Source organism: Pseudonaja textilis, chromosome 16 (genome assembly GCF_049901715.1).
Source record: "Pseudonaja textilis isolate UNSWEBS1 chromosome 16, rPseTex1.2, whole genome shotgun sequence".
NCBI lineage: Eukaryota > Metazoa > Chordata > Lepidosauria > Squamata > Elapidae > Pseudonaja > Pseudonaja textilis.
Genome location: NC_142005.1, coordinates 9,429,045 through 9,451,743, shown reverse-complemented (window position 1 = coordinate 9,451,743; position 22,699 = coordinate 9,429,045). Strand labels below are relative to the sequence as shown.

At 44.3% G+C, this 22,699-nt stretch overlaps 5 protein-coding genes across 5 annotated transcripts; 3 read left to right on the top strand and 2 right to left on the bottom strand.

The window, feature by feature from the left end:
- Positions 1 to 809: 809 nt before the first annotated feature.
- LOC148124590 (uncharacterized) lies at positions 810 to 2,783 on the top strand. Its single transcript, XM_087914142.1, has 2 exons — positions 810 to 905; positions 1,994 to 2,783. The coding sequence occupies exon 2, from the start codon at positions 2,008 to 2,010 to the stop codon at positions 2,407 to 2,409; it is 402 nt and encodes a 133-aa protein (XP_087770268.1). The 5' UTR covers positions 810 to 905; positions 1,994 to 2,007; the 3' UTR covers positions 2,410 to 2,783.
- Positions 2,784 to 10,240: 7,457 nt separating this feature from the next.
- On the top strand, positions 10,241 to 12,128 carry LOC113449175 (uncharacterized). The gene is made up of 2 exons (XM_087914216.1): positions 10,241 to 10,315; positions 11,290 to 12,128. Exon 2 carries the CDS (start codon positions 11,312 to 11,314, stop codon positions 11,783 to 11,785), a length of 474 nt encoding a protein of 157 aa, XP_087770342.1. The 5' UTR covers positions 10,241 to 10,315; positions 11,290 to 11,311; the 3' UTR covers positions 11,786 to 12,128.
- A 2,260-nt stretch (positions 12,129 to 14,388) lies between these two features.
- Positions 14,389 to 18,733, bottom strand: LOC148124589 (feather keratin-like). Its single transcript, XM_087914217.1, has 2 exons — positions 18,641 to 18,733; positions 14,389 to 14,834 (listed from the first exon to the last, which is right to left on the bottom strand). The coding sequence occupies exon 2, from the start codon at positions 14,809 to 14,811 to the stop codon at positions 14,389 to 14,391; it is 423 nt and encodes a 140-aa protein (XP_087770343.1). The 5' UTR covers positions 14,812 to 14,834; positions 18,641 to 18,733.
- Positions 18,352 to 18,762, top strand: LOC113454392 (feather keratin B-4-like). Its single transcript, XM_026725768.1, has one exon. It carries the CDS (start codon positions 18,352 to 18,354, stop codon positions 18,760 to 18,762), a length of 411 nt encoding a protein of 136 aa, XP_026581553.1.
- A 1,116-nt stretch (positions 18,763 to 19,878) lies between these two features.
- On the bottom strand, positions 19,879 to 21,723 carry LOC113454359 (uncharacterized). The gene is made up of 2 exons (XM_026725738.2): positions 21,592 to 21,723; positions 19,879 to 20,645 (listed from the first exon to the last, which is right to left on the bottom strand). Exon 2 carries the CDS (start codon positions 20,631 to 20,633, stop codon positions 20,247 to 20,249), a length of 387 nt encoding a protein of 128 aa, XP_026581523.1. The 5' UTR covers positions 20,634 to 20,645; positions 21,592 to 21,723; the 3' UTR covers positions 19,879 to 20,246.
- Between the last annotated feature and the right edge of the window lie 976 nt (positions 21,724 to 22,699).

Genomic DNA, 22,699 nt, shown 5'->3' with positions numbered 1-22,699 from the left:
TTACACACTCTGTCAATTGATTGGTCAGTCAGAGCATCCAAGTTTGTTCAGCACATAGAACCAAAACCTAGGAACCCTATTTTACATGGAGTTTGTTGTATGAATATGGCTTCAGAGAGAGTGCAAGTTCCAGATCATCCAAATTTAGCCTCCAAATGGGACTCTTTATATTGGGACACAGCATGGATATTCATGGATATGGTGTATTCTCTACAGTGGGCCAGGTACTTCTCCAGAAAATGAAGGATCAGCACTCCATAATACATGTGAACATTGACCTATCTGCTACTACATGGTCATTGTTGGAAGTGGTTCTCCAAAGCTTTGTTGACCTGATAATTCTACAACGTCCTTTTAACCGTGACCCACTGGCTGACAAAAAATCAGGTAGGCAGCTGAGAACCTGTTGTGGTTTGTTCAACAAACCATGGTCAAAACTAAGGAGGCTAGATGTGATACATGAGGAACGATAAATAAAGGAACTCAATCCCATTGTTTGCTCTCAGATTCAACTGAAAGGTCCTACAGAGTTTTTGCCCCTCTGCAAATCTCAGTCTTCTCCCTACATTCCACTTCCCAACTTGAAAATTGCAAGCTTTTGTAAAAAAAGTAAAAAGGAAAGGAAGGAAGGAAGTTATCTAACATGTTTCAGGCCATTTGTGTTATCCTGTGCTGACAACAGCAGAATCTTTTCCATGGAATACTTTCAGGGTTTTAAAGTAATTTTTTTCAAAGGACAGGAACAGCAGATTTTAATGGTGATTAATTACCAGTTGGTGAGGCAAAGGCATTCTTGTCCGCTCACTGGAAGACTAGAAAGACAGTATAAAAACACCAGTCTTCCACAGGATTTCCAACAACTTCACATTTCGCCTTCTCTTGCCTTCTTCTCCTGAGAGGAACAGGTAAGTTGATCTCTCTTACTTTTGTAGGAAACAGAAAGTTTATTGACAGCTTTGGAATACTCAAGACTTGTTTAGTAGAATCTGTCTGTCTGAATTTGCTTGGAAGGCTAAACAGGATTTAGTCAGGGAATCTATGGTGGGACACCACCATGGAATCTATAGGCTAGACTGGAAAGTTGGAACAATGCTTGGGAGAAAAGCAATGACAAGTCTTTTGGGGTTTTTTTTTTGTCATGAAAACTACACAATTCTGGCCGTGTAGCCACCAGAAACTGAGCTCAGCCTGAACAATTATAATCAGTATCAGAATAATAGAATAACAAAGACAAATGACTGTCCAATCTCTTCGTTAAAACCTCCAGTGTTGGAGCATCCACAAGTTCTGGAGGCAAGCAGTTCCATTGGTTAATTGTCCACATTGTTAGGAAGTTTCTCCTTAGTTCCAGATTGAATCTCTCCTTCATTCGTTTTCATCCGTTCCCTCTTGTTCTGTCTTCTGCTGTTTTGGAGAAGAGGTTGAAGAGTATCTTTCTTTCAGCCCTCGATGAGCCTAGTTATTCCTCAAAGTTTACAAATTCCAATGCTTCTTAATGATCCTCAGGTGCTCTCAAACCCAACCAAACACCTCCAATTTTGGGGTAATTCAGAACTCAAGATAGATGTTTGGGGTGCTACCACTACATTTGCATTAGGTTCTAACATGGGAGATTCTGATGGTTTATATGTGCTACAAAGCTCAGAGAATGAAAATATAATGTATAAATATTGGAGAACATCTAAAGTTGGTGTAGTGGACTAATTAGAATTTGGAGGACTTGGATCTTCCTATGCCAAGTAGACTTGGGGATTGTTGACTTCTTAGAACATTGGATCTAGAAAACTGATGCTATGGTATAATGCCCAAAGAGCTTCAAACATTCACAGACCCGTTAAATTAAACCAAATGGATAATTCAGAAGATCCCTAACTTTATTGACTTTGGAAGTCACCCACCACTCCTGGATGGGATACCATAACTATGTTCTTCCACAATTCCTTTTGGCCACCCTTGGTTGGTGTACATCAACATTGTCTCCTTCTTCTTTCAGTCCTATCACCAGGCATGGCTCACTGTGGACCTTCTTGTGCTGTCCCATCCTGTGCTTCCGCCCCTGTCATCGGACTTGGGTCATCTGGATGTGGACCTTGGGGATACGGCTACAGAGGACTGGGCTATGGAGCTGGAGCCCTGGCCGAATCCTCAGGAAGCCTGGGCACCCTGGCCGGAGTCATCCCCTCCTGCATCAACCAGATCCCAGCCTCCGAGGTGACCATCCAGCCCCCTGCAGTTGTGGTCACCCTCCCTGGTCCCATCCTCTCCGCCAGCTGTGAGCCTGTCGCTGTTGGAGGCCACACCCCATGTGCTGCTGGAGGTTATGGACGTTACGGTGGCTATTATGGAGGCCGCCTGGGGCGTCTCGGTCGCCGAGGGAGCATCTGCAGTCTTCCCTGCAACCCTTGTTAAGTTAACCCGGACTCTCCCTGACCAGAACGGTTTTCAGAAGGTTGGCTAAGGTGTGTCTGGGCCCTCCATGGGCCTGCATTTAGCTTTCACAGCTCTCTTCCATCTACTCTAGAGTTACTCCACCACTTGGATTCTTCTTTGATATTCCAACAATAGTTAGCACTGTGCCTTCCTGTGAAATTAGCCCCCTGCCAAATTGATTGGTCAAGGGCTTCACACGAACGAAGGACGTTCTCCAAACATCTAGGGCCTCATTTCCTCTAAAATTATTTTTCTAAAAAGGAGGTCTTCATTTCTGTGCACTATTTGGAATCCTCGGTGGCTTCTTCCAATGTTCTTTCTTGGCACTTTAATAAAAAAAAAACATTCTGCATTGCAAACTTGTGGTTCTCCTTGGTTGTCATTTGAAGATGGGTGATGACTTCTCCATGGAGCCTGGGTGGGGTAGAGGTGAAAAGAGAAGAGTGGCCAAGGTTCCCCTGATGATGATTAAGCCATGGTGGGTGGAGCAGATCATTGGTTGGGTTTGCCCTTTGCACTCATCCATATAAACTCGGCCGGGCCTCAGTCAAGGCTGCTACAAGGAGTATCACAGTTCTGGTGTCAGCATTCTGAGTCACAAACTCCAAACCAACAAACTCCAAGGCAGGCATTTCCTCAAAGCTCCATTTGATTAGAGTTGTCATATTGGCACATGTGGGAAAACCCAAATCTGAGAATTCTGGGTTTTCCCTTCCCCAAAAGAAATTCAAAGATCCATCCCCTGCACCCATCAGTCCATCACATGGCCCAATCAAATCTTTGTCGCAAACCGGAGACATTCCTCTACAAGCCCCCCTCCAGGTGCAGGGCAAAGAAGGTTGTTGAGTCTAATCTTCCACCTCCCGATGAAATCCCCCCTCCCAAATTCCCAGGCACCGAATGTGGCAGCCTCAAAGCTTCTAAGCGGTGGTAGGATTCCATTTTTTCTACTACCAGTTCTATGGGCGTGGTTCGGTGGGAGTGGCATGGGAAGGATACTGTAAAATCTCCAGTCAGAGGTGATATTTGCTGGTTCTCCAAACTACTCAAAATTTCAACTACCGGTTCTCCAGAACTGGTCAGAACCTGCTAAATACCACCCCTGCTTCCAAGGCTGACATCTGGTTCTCCTTCCCTGTATTTTGAGACTCCACCTGGAGAACAGTTCTGGGTACTATGTCTCCAGAAGGATATTTAGCCTGGAGATAGTTCAGAAGGAGGTGACAAAGAAGACAAAGGGCCTGAGGATGTGTCCTACGAGGACAGGACAAAGGAACTGGAGTCTACCTCAGATCTTTCTTCAGCTCCATAAAAGGAAGGAAAGGGAACGCATTCATGAACTATAGCCACAAAGCTATGAGTAGAATAACAGGTATAATGTGCAAGATCTAGATGTCTCGTGAAGCTTCATCCACTATATATAGTCATCCAAAACATGAATGAGTTGAATTCTCAAAAGAAGGTTTGGACCTCCCATCGAAAAACATGTGGCTGGTCTGCCAAAACGGATGAAACTGGTCACACAGTGCTTCCTTGTGGGTATTGTACCTCAAAACACACAAGACATACACTAAAAATAGGAGGGGACTCTCCTTCCTCCAAGCTATTGGTGGAAAAACCATGTTGGTGGAGAAACCACGTTTACACAATATCTTAGCTTAGTCAAGGAATGATGTAGCTGCTACATTTGTGTAAGAAGCTAAGCTTTGTTAGAACGGCTGGATGAACAGCGTCCAGAAGAAGAATAGAAGGTTCTGGAGTTCATGGAATATTCTGGAGTTCCCAAGGAGGTTAATAGAATAACAGAGTTGGAAGGGACTTTGGAGGTCTTCTAGTCCAGCCCCCTGCTCAATCAGACGAACTTCTGCCCTTTTGTGTGGGCCAGGTGTTGTGGTTCCTTTGAATGAGGGAATGAATGAATGAGTAATTGAATGAATGAAAGACAATAATGAGACAAGCACTGATGGTGTTAACTAGTTTGGTAATGAAACATCTGTAGGAAAAGCAACCAAGCTCAGAGAGCATCAAGAACCCCATAGTACTCCTCCTCCTCCTCCTCCTCCTCCTCCTCCTCCTCCTGCTCTCAAGAGAGATGCAAAGATACCCCCCAACTCAATAAATTTTTAATTCTCCTAAATGTCTTCTATCTTTAGAAGAGATGTGGACAGTGCCTTCTTTTTCTTCCAGCTCCTCTTCCTCCTCCTCTTCTTCCTCTCCACAAACCCAACTTCTTTCTAGAACTGATAATGTTACCTAGTTTGTAATGGTAGTGCAGACTTTGTAAATAGTTGGACAGTGTTGAGGGAATTATTTGTTTAGCAGAGTGACGGCGTTCGGGGGAAAAAAAACTGTCCTTGTGTTTTGGTGTGCAGTGCTCGATAGTGTCATTTTTGAGTGAAGGAGTTGAAACAGTTTGTGTCTGGGATGTGGGGGGTGTGTATATTTACAGTTGTAAACAATAAAAATATATATATTTTTAAAAAGACAAAAGTACTTATTTGCATAACTACTAGAGATGCCCTGTGAACTGTTGGGATACGTCTGCCTTCTCTTTATTTCTGCATGCACCAAAGATTCTTGAGCTTTATGATGTCTTTTCTCCTGCAAATTTCGATGATTTATTTGGCCATTTCTTTCTGTGAGAGGTTCATCCAAATATTTCCAACAGATGGTGAAATTCACCAGATACCTGTTTGTCTGAATGAGCTAGGTCATTCAGAGACATATCTAAGAGAATGTTAGAAGTGAAGTGAAATGTCTTCAAAGAAAAAAAAAGACAGTTTTTTTTCCCCGAACGCCATCCCTCTGCTAAACAAATAATTCCTCAACACTGTCCAACTATTTACAAAGTCTGCACTACTATTACAAACTGGGTAACATCATCAGTTCTAGAAAGAAGTTGGGTTTGTGGAGAGGAAGAAGAGGAGGGGGAAGAGGAGCTGGAAGAAAGTTATGAGAAAGAGAGAAGATGGCATAATCTGGTGATGGGCCATTTAATTGTTTTAAAAGGCGAGGAGATACCACCATGGAGGAGGAGGCAACCATGAGCTATTAGTCTTTACAGTTCCAATGTTACTTTCAGGGATGGGGGACTGTGATGGCATGAAAGACACATGCCTGCAGAAACAAGCGATGGAATCTGACAATGGGTGGAGGAACAATGGATGGAAACTCACCCTGGAGAGAAGCAACCTAGAAATTTCCTAAAGGTGAGAGCCTTTCAATGGAATCCAAAGTTCTTTTTCAAGAGGCAACTGGGCCTTCTTTGAAGACATTTCACTTCTCATCCAAGAAGCTTCTTCGGTTCTCCAAGAATCTCCATAGACAACCCATGGAACATCTTGCCTTCAGACATTGAGGGTGCACCATCTCTGGAGGCTTTCAAAAAGCGACTGGACATCCAATTATCTGTAATAGTATTGGGTCTCCTGCTTGAGAAGGGGGTTGGACTAGAAGACCTCCAAAGTCCCTTCCAACTCTATTATTCTATCTTCTATTCTATATGCTATGATGTCAGCTTGCAAGCACCAAAAAGGTTGACCTTTGGCAGAAACCAACTGTTAGGCCAAGGGTCTTCAAACTTGGCAAGTTTAAGACTTGTGGACTTCAGCTCCCAGAATTCCTGAGCTAACATGACTGGAGGAAGGATTACAGGGGTTGAAGTCCACCGGTCTTAAAGCTGTTGAGTTTTGAAGACCCCTGTGTTAGATTAAGAAGGACTTTGACTTGGTTCATCTGAGCTCTACTGAAGTTCTTTGGATGGCCTGAAGGTAGTCATGGCTTTAAAGACAAGGATCCATGTCCTCATGGAAATTTAATTCACTGCAACCCATGCTAGAGAGAATTGAGATCAAAGGAAGACAGAGACGTGGGTTTCAAATGATTCACATTTGATTTTATTGGAAAACAGAGAGAAGCAACGTTAAGAGACACGCAAGAGCTGGTGAAGGTATGTTTTATGTATAACACATATATATATGCAAAGGGAGTGGGAACTTGAGCATTTTAAAGCAAAATTGGGGAAAACCAACAAGAGGAATGAGTCCAACGCCATTGTAGTATCAGGAGGGATCTTCCATGCCAATGTCATCCATCTACAGACAGATGCTACCACGACGGCTCAGACAGATGCTTCCTCTACGGTTCCATGGGTACCTTTTCCCAAGAAGACCACCATAACCCTTGAAGCCAAGGCCTCCATAGCCCCAGCCTCCATAGCCCCAGCCTCCATAGCCCCAGCCTCCTCTCAGCCCTCCGGGGGCACATGGGGAGTGGCCTCCAACAGCGACGGGCTCGCAGCTGGCGGAGAGGATGGGACCAGGGAGGGTCACCACTGAAGAAGGAGGCTGGATGGTCACCTCGGATGCTGGAATCTGGTTGATGCAGGAGGGGATGACTCCGGCCAGGGTGCCCAGTCTTCCTGAGGTTTCAGCCAAGGCACCAGCTCCATAGCCATAGCCCAAGCCATAGCCATGGCCCAGACCATAGCCAAGACCCCAACCATGACCTCTGGAACCACCTGATCCAAAGCCAACAACTGGAGCAGAGGCACAGGAAGGCACAGCACAAGCGGGTCCACAGTAGGCCATTGTGTCGAGTTGTGAAGTGAGTCTAGGATAAAACAAATGGGGAGACATCATGAGAATTGCATTCCATTCAGCTTCCCCGTTCCGTCTCCCGCCTCGTCCTTCAACCAGCAAACACTTCAACAGGATCAGCTAGAACTGAGTTGAACTAACTGATCTTCTCAAGATAGGCTTCCCCAACATAAAAATAGCCCAGTGATTCACTAGGGTGAGCCATGAAATTTAGAAGGCGGGGGGCTGGAAAATCGACCCCTTTTTATTAGAAGGGAGAAGAAGAAAAACAATTGAAGACAAGACTTCAGTTTCCCTCAACTTCTCCTTTTTTTGGAATTCCACTTTGGACCCAACATGATGGTCCTTGATCAAATGACTTCTGACTACAGTGAGGTCCAAAGAAAAAAGTTCTAGAAGAAATAGGAGACAATGGAACATCAAATCCAAAGGCTCAATTGTTTTCACCTTTGATAGGAATCTGCATTTATATATCTCCTGACTTCTTCAATCATTAAAATGTCTTGTCAATATTAACTCTAAGCCATATGCTTTTGTTTAAGGCTGAAGAATGTGCTTCTTTTTGTTGGCCAGCTGGTGGCCAAACCTCAAGGAGATCAGGAAAAAGGTCCTCCCAGTTTTTTTTTCATATTACCCTCTCCAAAATTAAGATTAGTTCTCCACTTCTCAACTGACCGCTGAGTAAGAAGTCAAGGTTGGGTCTCAATCTCTCATTCTAGTTATCAGTTAACTGGAGACCCTCCATCTTTTGTCATTACAACCTGGATTTTATAAGCGTGACCATCCAAGCTATCTCAAAAAGAACCGATGGCTTTCCGGTATCCTAACCATAAACTCTTTGGATGGTAAGCTCAAATAGAGAAGGAGAGGAGAAAAATTCAAAATGAAGCCCATCCTAGTCCTTCAGATAGAAAGGGTGAAGCTGGTTCTAAAAGCAGAAGCATTCAAGCCTATGATGAGGTCCAAATGTTGAAGAACCTCAGATTCTGACTTGAAGATCTACCTCAGTTATCTCAAAAAACTGGATTGCTTTCGTTCTCCCCCCTCTCTCTTCCATTCTTCCCCCTCTTTTCCCCCCCCCCCCCTCTCTCCCTCACTTTGACACTCTCTTTTTCTCCCTTTCTCTCCAAACCCTTACTTATATCTTCTCAAACTCAAAATGAAGCCTTCCTACTCCTTCAAATCGAATGCCAGAATCTGGTTCTGAAAGCAGATGCATTCAGAAGCATTCTAGCCCCTGATGAGGTCCAAATCTTGCAGAATCTCAGATTCTGGCTGGAAGATCTACCTCATCTGCTCGCAACCAGGAGGGATTCTCTCTAAGTAGATAGTCTTACCTGCTTCGGAGAGAAGTAGTGAAGACAGGGGAGTCAACCAGAAGCTGATGGTGCTTCAGAGAGCAAAGAGGGCTTTTATATGATTTGGATGGCGTCCCCAGGAAGTTGGGGCCCATAAAAACCTCATATGACTTCCAACAATTTTCTTTTCCGGCATTTAAAAGAGAAAAAAAGGACTTCATTCAGCACAAATGTCACATTGCCGTTGCGAGGCATAATAATCTTGTCACCGTAAATACAATAAAAACTATTTCTTCTGTGCTCCCTTTCAAGTTAATTGACCTCAAGCCAAATGTTTTTGTTTATCTGATCATGGAAGTGAGCAACACCCACACAGGTGGAGATGAAGGTAAGATCAAAGTTGGATTGTTGTCCTCAGTAGCAACTCCGCCAAAAATGGGTAACTTTTCCTTGAATCAGCACAGAGATAACTTTGACTTCAAGGTGGGGAGCTTGTGACCCTGGAGGGATCCTTAAATCTACCCAATACATGGGAAAATGGAAAAAGTAACATTCCCAAGGTCTTGTTGAAAACTAGTAGTAACCCAAACTCACTTTGTACCTGAGAACCCCTGCTCCGGGTTGACTCTACTCTGCAGTAATGTCTGGAGGATAAAGCATCCTGAAGATGCCACCATCATTAGAACATCAACTCCAGAACCTCAGTGTTCAACCTTCTCCATGATGGCCTTCATTCCAAAGCTGTTTGTCCCAAATATTTCAACCAACCCAACTTTAGTAAGCTTTCCAAGAGCCACGAAAACATAAGTGTTCTAGAGCACATTTGAAGTGGTATGAAGATCAGAGGACTTCCAAGTTTGTCCCCTCGTTCCCATGGAATATTTTGGGAGGAGATGGTTCTTGATGGCTCTTCTAAACTCCATCACCCAGGATTATGAACTGGGCTTGGAGTTCAGTCCAGAAGACTTTGGCCCATATGGTGATCAAGGAATAATGCTCAACCTACTGGCACCCTGGCATTCTGTACTCTTGGAACCGTCTTCAAGGGCAGCCCCATGCTGAGCACAGTGTAGCAATCAAGCTGTGTGGTGGTGATGGTGTGGTGGTGAGAACAGGAATCATAGTACCAGTTACTGCTTTGGCTCACAGATTCCCAAGCCCTGCTAACTATGGTTTGTTGATAACCCCTAGTTAATATGACTTAACAGAATGGGCATTTCCCATCTTTCTTTCCTAGAATCACAGAGTTGGAAGGGACTTCTTTATTCTTACCCCTTTTCTGTACAGGATCTACTGCAACACATCCAACAGTTGATCATCCAACCACTCTTTGAAGACTTCATAGATAGTTTCCTCTCTTCCTCTCCCCCTCTCTCTCCCTTTCTCTTTGATACTCTTTTTCTCCCTTTTTCTCCAAACCCTCTCCTCTATCCTCTGAATGAACAGGCTGAATTAAAAATCAAGCCAATCTTTATCGAATGACACTGTGAGAGATTACAGAAAGTCAGATCAATTATTCTGAATGATGAAACAGGGATAATCACCGCTTCTGATGCAACAGGCGTGAGGAGAAAGAAAGAAATGTCGGTAGCAATTTAATAATAGAATGGAATTTTGCAATTTGAAATCATAAACAAACTATATGAATGCTGCTTTGTGTTTGGCAAGGCTAGGCATAAAGTGCATTTATCTCCGTGGAAAGAACACAACAAGAAAAGGGGAAGCAAAGATAAGATCAAAATAACAACCATGTCACACAAGTCTGACAAAACGCCAAGTCTTCAATTCATAAGTTTATTTCATCTTATTAAAGTAATTTGGGGAAGTTTGATGAGACTTTGCACAAACACAAATGAAACCCTGGAGCAAAAAGGGGCGTTTCTAAGCTAGCGGTGGGGACAGAAAAACAGTATAAAAAGAGCTTCTCCTGCTGAGAGTTTCCATCAGCTTCATCTCCTCCTCTTGACTGCTTCTCCAAGAGTCTCTCTGGTAAGTCCCTTGTATCTGAGATGCCTTTCTGATTTCTTATGGCTCTTTGTTTTGTGAATTGGTCTGGGAAGGAAGGAAGGGAGGAAGGGAGGGAGGGAGGGAGGGAGGAAGGATTTGAAACAATTCTGTCTCCTCTTAGGAAGAGCCTAGAAAAATGTTTCATTCTGACCTTAAAGCAGTATCCAGAAAACATGCTTGATCTCAGAATGATATACTCACTGTACTTATATTTCATTCAAATACCAGCAAAAACGTCCAGATTCATACAACTGTGGAGCATCCATCTTAGGGCTTTCCATCAAGATGGGAAGTCACTGTCCACTAATGTAATTCCCCCTAACGGCAGACTAAACATTGTTGCAGTATTCCCAATGAAGTGCCTTGTGACCAATCCTCAGTCTTATGACCATGATAGCAACATCCTGGCAGTCATGTGATCAATATTTGGGTGCTTGGCAACTAGATGCATTCATGACAGCCTCAATAGTGGTCCTACGTTGAAGGCCACCATACCTGGAAGAGTCTTCTGTTATTTTCTTGGATTCCATTCATGCCCTGGGTGTGAATCACAAAACCCATGGTTCTTCTTCTTCCAACAGCTCTTCCATCCAGCCATGGCTTTCTGTGGACCCTCTTGTGCTGTGCCATCTTGCACCTCTGCCCCAGCTGTTGGCTTTGGATCAGCTGGTGCCAGGGGTCTTGGTTGGGGTTATTTTTCTCCCCTCTATGAAAGGGAAGGAATGGGTTTCCAGCTCTGCCTTCCAAAATTCATGGCCTCTACTGGTGAGCCTCTTGACCATTTCAGGTCAAGGAAGCCTAGCTTGAGAAGACCAGTTAGAGGCTACCATTCACCCCAGTCCGAGCAAATCAAATCTCATTAAAGTTATCGTGTTGGTTGATAGAAGAAGCAGGGGATGTGTTGGTAAAAGGGAACAGATGCAATTCTCACAAACTCTCTCTATTTTGTGCAATAGATTCACCTCACAACTCAACACCATGGCTTTCTGTGGACCCTCTTGTGCTGTGCCATCTTGCGCCTCCGCCCCAGCTGTTGGCTTCGGATCAGCTGGTTCCAAAGGTCTCGGTTGGGGTCTTGGCTACGGTCTCGGTTATGGTCATGGTTTGGGCTATGGCTACGGAGCTGGGGCCTTGGCCGAATCCTCAGGAAGCCTGGGCACCCTGGCCGGAGTCAGGCCCTCCTGCATCAACCAGATCCCAGCCTCCGAGGTGACCATCCAGCCCCCTGCAGTGGTGGTCACCCTCCCTGGTCCCATCCTGTCCGCCAGCTGTGAGCCCGTCGCCGTCGGAGGCAACACCCCATGTGCCCCTGGAGGTATCGGAGGTATCGGAAGTTTCGGAGGTTTCGGACATTATGGTGGCTTCTCCGGAGCCCGCCTGGGGCGTCTCGGTCGCCGTGGCAGCATCTGTGGTCTGGGGCGCAGAGGTAGCATCTGCAACCTCCCTTGTTAAGTCAACCTGGACTCTCCATGACCAAAAAACGGATTTGAGAAGATCGACTGAGGTGTATCTGAGCCCTTTTCTGGACTGCCTGTGGCTTTTATGACTCTTTTCTTTCTACTCTAGAGTTACCCATGTTCTCTCCTGTGATTCCAACAACCATTAGCACCAATTAGCCTCCTCTTCCTCCTCAATTGATCAATCCAGAGCTTCATGTGAGATTGGAAGGAAAGAAGCTCAGCCAACATCTAGGAGACCTTGTGTCCTTTCCGACATGTGAAATTACTTGTCAAAGGAGAGATGATTGTTTGCTTTGGTCTGCTTGGAACACCTAATGATTTGCCCCCATGTTCATTCTTTGCCCCCTTAATAAATGTGATTCTGCATAATAAACCAGTGGCTCTTGTTTGGTTGTAATTTGAAGGTGGGGAAACTCTTGTCTTGGGTGGCTGTGGAAATTTTCTCCAAGTAGGCTGGGTGGGATGGGGTGGAAAGTGAAAGTTGCCCAAATTGTCTCTGTTGAGGTATAAACCATGATGGGTGAAGCAGGTCATTGGTTGTGTGACTCTATGAAAAGTCTGGACCATTATTTTTCCTATCAGAAGGCCTGAATTCATACAATACATTCAGCCACAATTAAACAAACCACATTTTCCTCTCTTTTCCTTCCTTCCTTCCTTCCTTCCTTCCTTCTTTCCTTCCTTCCTTTGATCATCTTCCTTCTTTCTCCACATTCCCATCTTCTTCCTTCCTTCCTCTGATCCTTCCTTCTTTCTCCACATTCCCCTTCCTTCCTTCCTTCCTTCCTTCCTTCTTTCCTTCCTTCCTTCCTTCCTTCCTTCCTTCCTTCCTTCCTTCCTCTGATGATCTTCCTTCTTTCTCCTCATTCCCATCTTCTTCCTTCCTTCCTCTGATCATCTTCCTTCTTTCTCCACATTCCCCTTTCTTCCTTCTTCTTTTCCTGCCTCTCTACCTCCATCTCTCCTCCTTTCACTTTTCTTTCACCCTCCCTTCTCTTTCTGATTTCATTCATGCTTATAAAAGTCATGCCTTGAAATCAGCTGACATCCTTAAAGCCAAACAATGAATTGCCTAGATTGGCTGCAAAATCTTCATCCTTTCAAGAGCCTTTTGCTGCCCCATAGTGGACTCAAGCTGCTAAGTCAACTTTCCTATAAACCATTATACACTTCCGAAGTTTATTTAAAACGAGGAGGAAGATGTTTTGGGCTGAAGTTCAAAATTTGATGCTGCAGAAAGAAACCTCACACCGAAGTAATCAACCATTGATTATCCCCATTTTGAAATAGAAGTCTTCCTTTTGTTAATGGTGTCCCATCAAAGCAACATTTTTTTTAAAAGCCAGTCTGTATTGCTTTTTCTTCCTTTTAAATCATCACCAATACAATAAAACTTTAAAATAATCTACCAATTGTTTAAAAGGAAATTTTAGCTGGATTCATAGACCATCCTACACTCAATTTCTTTGAACCAGAGTTTGTTGACCAATAAGCCAAAGCAATTGTAGTTTACAGATCCCAATGGGTAAATTTTCAAATATTCCTGTCTCCTTAATTTTTTTTTTGTTCTCTTTATTTTCTTCCTCCTTCTTAAGGGATAACTAACCAGATATCCTATTAGGGATGTCAGATTTATCAACCTTTTTTTTTTTTAAAAAAAAAGTTCTTTATTATCCAAACTTCTCTGTGTTAAGAAGATCAGCAAAAGACTAAGAGTTACATTCACACAAAACTGTATTTGTATGTTGGGCTGTGTGGCTAAGTAGAGTAGATGAAGCTACCCCACCAAATGAGGATTCAATCTACCATGCTAAGCTAGAAAAAAATGGGATCCTTTGGAAAGCCTATGTAAATGTAGCCTCTGAGTATGTCAAGAGGGCTGTAGAAGAAGAAGAAAAAGAGGGCTGGAAAGAGGAGATGGAGAGAAGAGAAACTAGAATGAGAGGGAAAGAGTGGGAAGTTTAAGTTCTTGATGTTTCTTCCACTTGTCCATCATTGAAGGAGACACTAGAGGGTCTTCTTGTGGCAAGGAAGTCCACAGGCTAAAAATAGTTCAGGGATTGGCTGTTAAGCCCAACACATCAATCTTGGTTTATTTATTTTTAATAAGTGCCTTGTTTCTTTTCGAAATATTATTTGAACCAGGAAGAACAAGTTAATTTCCTCAGTGCCTTGGCCCAACCCAACAAGCGACTCTTCAGAAGAAGATGTCAAAGACCAGTTATGATGCCAAAGAATTTTTTTTATTAAGAAAGAGTAGCATGTGAAAAGAAAACTGCAGCCAACAGGATTTTGCACAGATGAAGGACAAGAAAAAAAGCAAACAGCTTTTGTTTTACTCCTGGGTTGAGAATGGGAGATGATTCGTATCTATTCTACGTCATCTCCGTTGTAATTCAGCTCCAATTCAACGGAAGGGATTATTGTGAAAGCTCAAAGGTTTTAGAAGCTCAGTTCCTGAGCTGCATTAATAAATCAGAAAGGATTGTGAAATCAAGACTGAAAACAGAGTCCAGAATGATAAATGCACACCCTGAAAAGAATTCAGGGCCCGCCAATCTTCTACTCATCCTTTGGTTGGCCACTCAGATGAGTTTAACAAGGAGAATAGCAGATGTTGCCCCATTTCCCGATGGAGTTATAACGGCGACCAAGACGAGACCCGAGCAAACCACCTCCTAGAAGACCAGCGGGCAACCCTTGGCTGAAACCACCAGCAGGAGCACATGGTGCGTTGCCTCCAACGGCGACAGGGTCACAGCTGGCAGACAGGATGGGACCAGGGATGGTGACCACACAGGCAGGGGGCTGGATGGTCACCTCGGAGGGTGGGATCTGGTTGATGCAAGAGGGGATGATTCCGCCCAGGGTGCCCAGACTTCCTGAAGATTCAGCCAAGGGGAAGGGTGAGAGACCCAAGCTTCCGGGGAGCAGTCCTCCGAAACCAGCAGATCCGAACCCAATGTTTGGGGTAGAAGCACAAGAGGGGACGGCACAGGATGGTCCACAGAAAGCCATAGTGGTGGAGTGATGAAGATGAGCTGAAAGAAGCCAAGAAGAGAACCATGGTTACAAGATACGTGAGAGCCATTGTCATCAGTAGATCTCTTGGTCAACCCAATCCCAATACCCTTCTTTGCTTCTCCTTGGGATTCCTTCCTGGGCTTTCCCACGCCACCTTTTCTCACAATTCTTGCACACTTGAAGACCAGACTTAAAGCCCAAAGTCTAGCACATAAGTAGGCCAAGAGAAAGTCCAAAGCAAAACACTAAAGGGCATCACTTATACAGGTGCATACAGTTAATCTCCTATTTCTCCGGCCAATATTATCAAGACTCCAACTAACATATTCTTCTTTTCTGCCACAAAATTTGATTCAAGACAACCCAGGAGTTTTTTTGGTTCATTTTGAGACTTCCCCCACTCTTTTCTAGCAGATGATCCACTAAATAATCCCTCCCTTTGCAAAGCAAGCAGAAAAAAAATATACACCCAAATATTTCTTGTTGTTTTGCGGCACACATCCTCCATCCTCAGACCTCTTAATCTCAAAATTTAGGAAAAGAATACCCGCCATCTTTAAATCCCCATCCTGAGCTGAGCATCCAAATTTACCCAGTCTTGCTAACAGAGTTTCAGAATTCCCAAGGCCTTCCTAAAACCTGGGAAGTCAAAGCCTCATGGAAATTTTTTTAAAAAGGCAACGATTCCTCCCGAGAGTGCAATTAAATTTATGTCGAGTTCAGTTCAGAGGTAGTATTTAGCCGGTTTGGACCGGTTCAACAGAACCGGTAGCAGAAATTTTGAGTAGTTCAGAGAACCGGCAAATACCACTTCTGACTGGCCCCACCCCCATCTATTCTCTGCCTCCCGAGTCCCAGCTGATTGGCTGGGTCTTCTTTTGTTGCCCTGCACTGGAGAACAGAGCTGGAAAGCAGGTTAGTGGGGTGGGGAGGGAAATGGAGATTTTACAGTATCCTTCCCCTGCCACGCCCACCAAGCCACACCCACAGAACCAGTAGTAAAAAAATTGTATCCCACCACTGGTTCAGTTGCAAATACATTTCACCAAAGGCTCATCAGAGCTGTGCCCAAGACATGCTTACCTGATGCAGGTGAGGTCTGAAGCTGTATGAGAACTGCTGAGGGTCTAGTGTCTTATATACACCTTCAAATCCCTCCCCTTGGCCTTCATTAATTCATAATTGTCCCATCTCTGACTTCTGCTGGATTCATCAAGGCCCCAATTATTTTAATCATCCCCTAAAGTTTTCACTGTCATCATCTCATAGCTTTGTGAATCACAAAAATTAGCATCCTTTAATTTCTCCATCTCTCTCTCCCCCCCTCTCTCTCTCTTTTCATAAGGTTTCTTTTAGGATGACATTTCAATCCCCACCTGGAACTAAGAGTCAATTCTACCATGTGTAGCATTTTCCCTTCTGAATTTAACATATTTTAATTGCAAAAATAATGCTTTATTGAGGGAGATTGTTTATTTATTAAGGAGATTGTCCCCTTGCTTTTTTTTCCCCCTTGAGTTGGAAGACAAAATGCTCAACATGAGGACCCCAACTCAAATAAAGATAAATAAGTTTTTACTGGAAGAAACCAATGGTGGCATTCATACAACCCCTTTCAAATTGGGTATCTGAATTAATTCAGATTCTGGGTTTGTTCAGCCTAAACAGATTTGAGTTTGAGAGGTCCCTGGTGCTCCCTGAGTTTGGTTGGTTTCTTGCATTAGCATTGATGATGTTACTTAGTTGGGTTATGAAATGTCTGCAGGAAAATCACTGAGCTCAGAGAGCACCAAAGACCCCACAATCCTCCTTCTCTTCTTTCTCCTTCTCCTTCTCCTCCTTCTCCTTCTCCTTCTCCTCCTCCTTCTCCTTCTCCTTCTCCTTCTCCTCCTCCTCCTCCTCTCCCCGCCAACCCTACTCCCTTCTAGCCATGATGATGTCCCCTAGATGGTTCATGAGATGTCTGCAAGAAAACCACAAAGGTAAGAGAGCACCAAGGACCCCACTGTTCAACCCTGAGCTATAAAGATTCACCTGCATGGGATGGAATTTGCTAAACAAGCGTAACACTCAACGCTTTTTTAAAAAAAAGAAGAAAAGAAAAAAAAAAAACAGAACTAGGAAAACAATCCAGGTCAGCTGAAATATACGTGGGTGATACCTATAAACTCGGCTAGGAGTCACATGCAATTTAAGCTCAAGTTTCAATGCTTTCTCGTGGGTCGCTCAGACATTAGCTTGGGCTTTCAAGAGATGGACAGTGGGCAATTAAAGTTGATTGTTTTTCAAACTAGCCTTTAGCCCTTCACAGAAAGAATTCAGATGAGTTCAGCATTCAGGAATACGTTGATCTTTGCAAAAAAAAAAAAAAGGCTTGGAAAATGAAAAACATCCTTGATTGCAAGCATTCAGGGTAGGTTTAATTATTATTATTATTTTTTAAGTTAACCACAAACCACAAGAAAGAAGGAGGTGTTGGAGTTATCCCCGCCTCAAACCTGACATCTTTACCGCAAGTTTATACAAATGGATCTTTTTAAAGACCTTTTCTCTGTTTAATTCTTTTTTGGGGGAAGAGGAAAATCCACCATCCTTTCTGTAAACAAATGAGTTCAGGAAAAGGCGTTTTTAGTCTGTCCTTGAGCAATGTGCTGAATCATATTATTTAAGCCAGCATCTTCCTTTGTCCGACTTCCTAATATTATCAACCTTAACTATGGTTTTGTGGGGGCTACATCCTCTGAGTTTGATTCATTTAGCGTCAAGTGCAGAGATATATTGGGTGAATTTCATGACAAGGTTAGATGAAATGGGGCAAATGGGAGCACGAGCAAGAACTGATTAGTTAAAGCTGGTTAGAAGCTGGTTAGTTGACCTCCAGATTAATCTTGAGAAAATAAACCATTGTTTCTAGGGAGGAAAAATGGAAGGAAGATTGATGGATGGGAGGGAGGGAGAGACAGAGGGATGAAGGGACAGAGGGAGGGAGGGAGGGAGGGAGGGAGGAAGGAAGGAAGGAAGGAAGGAAGGACAGAGGGATGGAGGGAGGGAGGAAGGAAGGAAGTAGAACAAAGCTTGCAAATGTAAGCTTCTAAGAAATTGGAAACGGGGTTATTAAAGAAAACAAATTTGTCCTGAATCCTCACGGTTATTAAAGTAATTTGTTATAAGTGATGCTGATGATACAATTTGTTAATGCCTCATTAAAGCTTCAGGCCTCATCAAGGCCATGGGGGAGGAGACCTCTGAGGGTATATAAGTCCATGCTTTGGACTGTCTTCTTAACAGCTTCGCCAGAATCTCTCAGCTTCCAAGCTTTCAAGACAGGTAAGGTTGAGTTGAGTTGAGTTGAGTCTGCTGGAAGAAGAGAACTGTCTTCTCCCAATTTCTCTTTGCTCTTTGGGTGGGTGATGGAGACAGACCTGGTCCATGGAGAACAGGACCAGGTTTCTTCTCCATGGACGTTGCAACGCTACTCAATTATAATATAACCATGGTTCTTCTCTTGGGCTCTTTCAGGTCATCTCTATCGTCATGGCTTTCTGTGGACCATCCTGTGCCGTCCCCTCTTGTGCCTCTACCCCAAGCATTGGGTTCGGATCTGCTGGTTTCAGAGGACTGGTCCCCGGAAGCTTGGGCATCTCACCCTTCTCCTTGGCTGAGCCTTCAGGAAGCCTGGGCACCTTGGCCGGAATCGTCCCCTCCTGCATCAACCAGATCCCACCCTCCGAGGTGACCATCCAGCCCCCTGCCTGTGTGGTCACCATCCCTGGTCCCATCCTGTCCGCCAGCTGTGACCCCGTCGCCGTTGGAGGCAACTCACCATGTGCTCCTGCTGGTAGTTTCGGTCAAGGGTTGCCTCTGAGCCTTGGAGGCCAACCTCGCCTGGGCTCCCGTTATGGGTTTGTCGGTAACCGAGGCAGCATCTGCTATAGCCCCTGTTAAACTCACCTGGATGGTCCAAAGATGGGGAAGACAGAGGACCTGCAAGGAACAAGGGCAGAACCTTTGGTGCTGAGGAAAACATCTACTAGACGTTCCTCACTCCATATCATCCTCCCTCAACTTTCCTTAGCCTGAATGTATTCTTTGCTCTCCCCCCTTTTTTAAAAAAAAAAAGATTGTGCTTTTGTTTATTGTTTATTCACCGCCTCTTTTGCACAACCCACATTTTAAAGGGAGCTGAGCTTGTGGTGCTTCTCCTGGTGAACCACACAGGATGAGAGAGACAACATTTGGGGGGCAAGAGAAACTCTTGTTTTCGCTCCGCCACGAAATTTCTCCGAAGGGAAAATCGTCCAACGTGTTCTCTGTCTATGCTTTTCTCTTTTCCGTGCCCATGTTTAAGAATCTGTTCTCTCTGGTTTCTTTTACTCTTCCTTCTTAATAAAACGTTGCATCTTAACGTTGGTCTCTTCGGTTTCTTTTTTAATGACATTGAGATATCTGGGGTTGTGAGCGATAAAAGGAAGAAAGCTCTCTAGATAAGCTCTCTAGTTCTTGACTTACAACAGTTCATTTAGCCACCATTCAGTGTCACAACGCCAAAGAGAAAAGTGACCTTACGGTGGGTTTTTCACACTTGTGACCATTGTGGCACCCCCACAGTCACATCTTCAAATGCTTGGCAACTGACCCGGATATATGACGGTTGCAATGTCCTGGAATCCTCTTTTGCGACCCTCTGATCTTCAGTGGGGAAGCTGGATTTGCTTAACAACTGTGCGACTAACTTAACAATGGCAGTGGTTCACTTAGCAACCACCGTGAACTGGGGAAAACTCACTAATCAAATGTCTCACTTAGCAACAGAAATTTGGGGCTTGGTTGTGGTCATAAGCCAAAGGCTACTTGTATTTAGAAGGTTGAAGTGGGTCCCCCCAATGTCTGTTAAGGAAATACTTTTCCATCTGAGATCAGGCTGTATATAGCTGGATTGATCATTTAATTTATCGGATTCCTATAGCCACCCATCTCAATCAATATGCAAATATACACTCTGACAGACAACCTTAAATATATATATATATATATATATTGAGAGAGAAAGAGAAATAGAAGTTATGATGCTGCAATAAGCTTTATTATGAAAGTGTGAGATCAGAAGGCGATACATGTGCTAAGGAATAATGTACACAAGGCAGAAATGAGCAACGTTGTTCTGTTGGTTTTTTTTTTTTTTTTCACAGCTATTCAAAGTTAAAAACAGTGTATTTGAAATGAGTAAAGGAGGAGCAAAAAATGGGGAGAGAACTTTCCAGCTTTAGTAGCACACCATCTCTACCTTCGGCGCAAACTGGAAAGGATGGGGCCGGAAGAACTTAGCAAGCATCACGTACACCGAGAACAACACAACAGACCAAAATGGAGATCTCGTTTTCCTTTCCAGGTGGTTCCACATCGTGGGAAGTCAACCCTTCACAAAGTTCTCAGTTGTACGTCAGGCATTTGCGGCTGTACCTTCTCCAACCTCCGTAGTTTCCGTAGTTCCCGTAGTTCCCATAGCCCCAGTATCCAAGCCGGCCGTACGCCCCGTAGGAGTTCAGCGGGTGAGTGTAGCTACATGGTGTCACCTGGCCCACAGAGACTGGATCGTGAGTGGAGGATATAATGGGACCTGGGATGGACACCACTGAGGCCGGAGGTTGGATGATGAGTTCCGATCCGGTGAGTTGGCTGGAACAATTGACGTGGCCCCCTGTGTAGTAGTTGGCGGCAAGACCGGTGAGGGTGCCGGATCCATACGATGAGACCAGCGCACAGGATCCGCTATTGGAAGCATAAGGCACATGGCAGACGGACCCACAATAAGACATCTTGGGAGTGTTCTGGAAGGCAGATGATACCAAAAAGAGAGAGAGAGAGAGAGAGCAGTTAAGACCAAGGTGGAAAGGGTGAGAAGTAGGAATGGGTTTGTTACTTAAAATGGGAAGGGAAGTTAGAGGATTAACAACCTAATCGAGGAGAAAAACCAAACTCCCACTCCCACTGTACAAATACAGAGCAAACCCCACTCCCTTCTAGTACAGATGATGTCCTCTAGTTGGGTCATGAAATGTCTGCAAGGAAACAACCATGCTAGAGAACATCAAGGAATCCTTCCTCAGTTCTTCTTCTCCTCCTCCTCCTCCTTTTTTCCCTTCATTTGTTCTCCTTCCTTCTTCCTCTTCTCCTTCTCTTCCTTGCAAACCCTACTCCCTTCTAGCACTAATGATGTTCCCTAGTTGGGTCATGAAATGTTGGCAAGGAAAGAACCAAGCTCAAACAACTCCAAGGATCCCACAAATCCTCCTCCTTTTCCTTCATCGGTTCTCCTCCCTTCTTCTCTTTTTCTGGAAAGACTTCGGATCCAACCCACCTGGGATCTCTTGATGTTCTTCACTAGGACCTAGAACCTCTTAATCCCCGCCATATAAATTTCATGGGCAGGAGAAATGCACAAAGGCAAAACTATGACCCATGGACCATGATAAAGCTTGATCTGGTTTGATTTGAGGGATGAAATCAGAGATACAACAAGTGGGACTGAAAAGATCTTGAGATCTTGAAGCCTCCAAATGCAGCCTCCTGGAGAGACTTCGGATCCAACCCACCTGGGATCTCTTGATGTTCTTCACAAGAGGTCCCAGGTAAACCTCTTAAACCCTACCATAAAAATATTCATGGCGCAGGAGAGATGCACACAGCCAGAACTCCATGGACGATGGAGCAAACAGAGACATGGAGAAAGCCAACCCAACTCCTGCAGAAGGGAGGGATTTGAATTTAGCTTACCTGGTTCTCGGAGAAACAGAATGGAGAAGGTGATCGGAAGGTGGATGCTTACTGTGCGAAGTCTTGTGTTTCAAGTCCTTTTATACACTCCTCCTGACCTCGTACGGGGTGGGAGAGGGGCGTGCCAACCCCTCTCCCACACAGGCCTTTCTTAATGAGAGGACAGGAGGACAGATGAAACAAATTATCAAATCATTTTCGATTTTGTTTACCTCTCTGGCCATTCGGCATCCGTTGGATTATCTACACCAGGTTACATCAATCCAGAAATGTTACACCCTGAAGACGGGCTTGCAACAACTGACGCCGCTTCTATTGTGGTGCCAAAGTTGATGTCCAAACTTTTCTTCTTACAGCAATAGTTTCAGGGACTCACCAATCTCTCTCTCTCTCTCTCTCTCTCTCATGCTGGCAATGTATTGAAGCAGCTAGACTTCTCTCCCCAACACCAACAGATACTGCTTACGGCAAAATCCATGGGGAGTTTTGCCTGAGGGTGGGGGTGGGGGTTGCCTGTTTTGGAAGAACAAGAGGCGGAGAGAAAAAACAAGCTGGTATTTCCAAGGTTGTTAAGAAGATGGGCCTCGGGCCAAGATTTTTAAGGGCTACCAAATCCTGCTTATTGCAGAATGTCAGGTGATTTGGGGAAAGGTACGCAGGAGATACTTCTGCAAAGAAAGAAATAATTTCCAGAAATTCAAGAAGCCAGTGAATACCGTGTTTAAATTTCCAGCCAGTTGACTTGCAAGTCATTAAATCCACCTAAATTTAAGGATGTTTAAAATTCCTTCCTTCCTTCCAGCATTCTTGTTCTCCTTCCTTCCTTCTTTATTCCTTCCTTTCTTCCTCTATTCTTGTTCTTCCTTCCTTCCTTTATTCTTTCCTTTCTTCCTCCTTCCTTCCCTCCTTCCCTTCTTGTTCTCCTTCCTTCCTTCTCTATTCCTTCCTTCCTTCCTTCCACCATTTTTGTTCTCCTTCCTTCCTTCCTTCCTTCCTTCCTTCCTTCCTTCCTTCCTTCCTTCCTTCCTTCCTTCCTTCCTTCCTTCCTTCCTTCCTTCCTTCCTTCCTTCCTTCCTTCCTTCCTTCCTTCCTTCCTTCCATAGGCTGA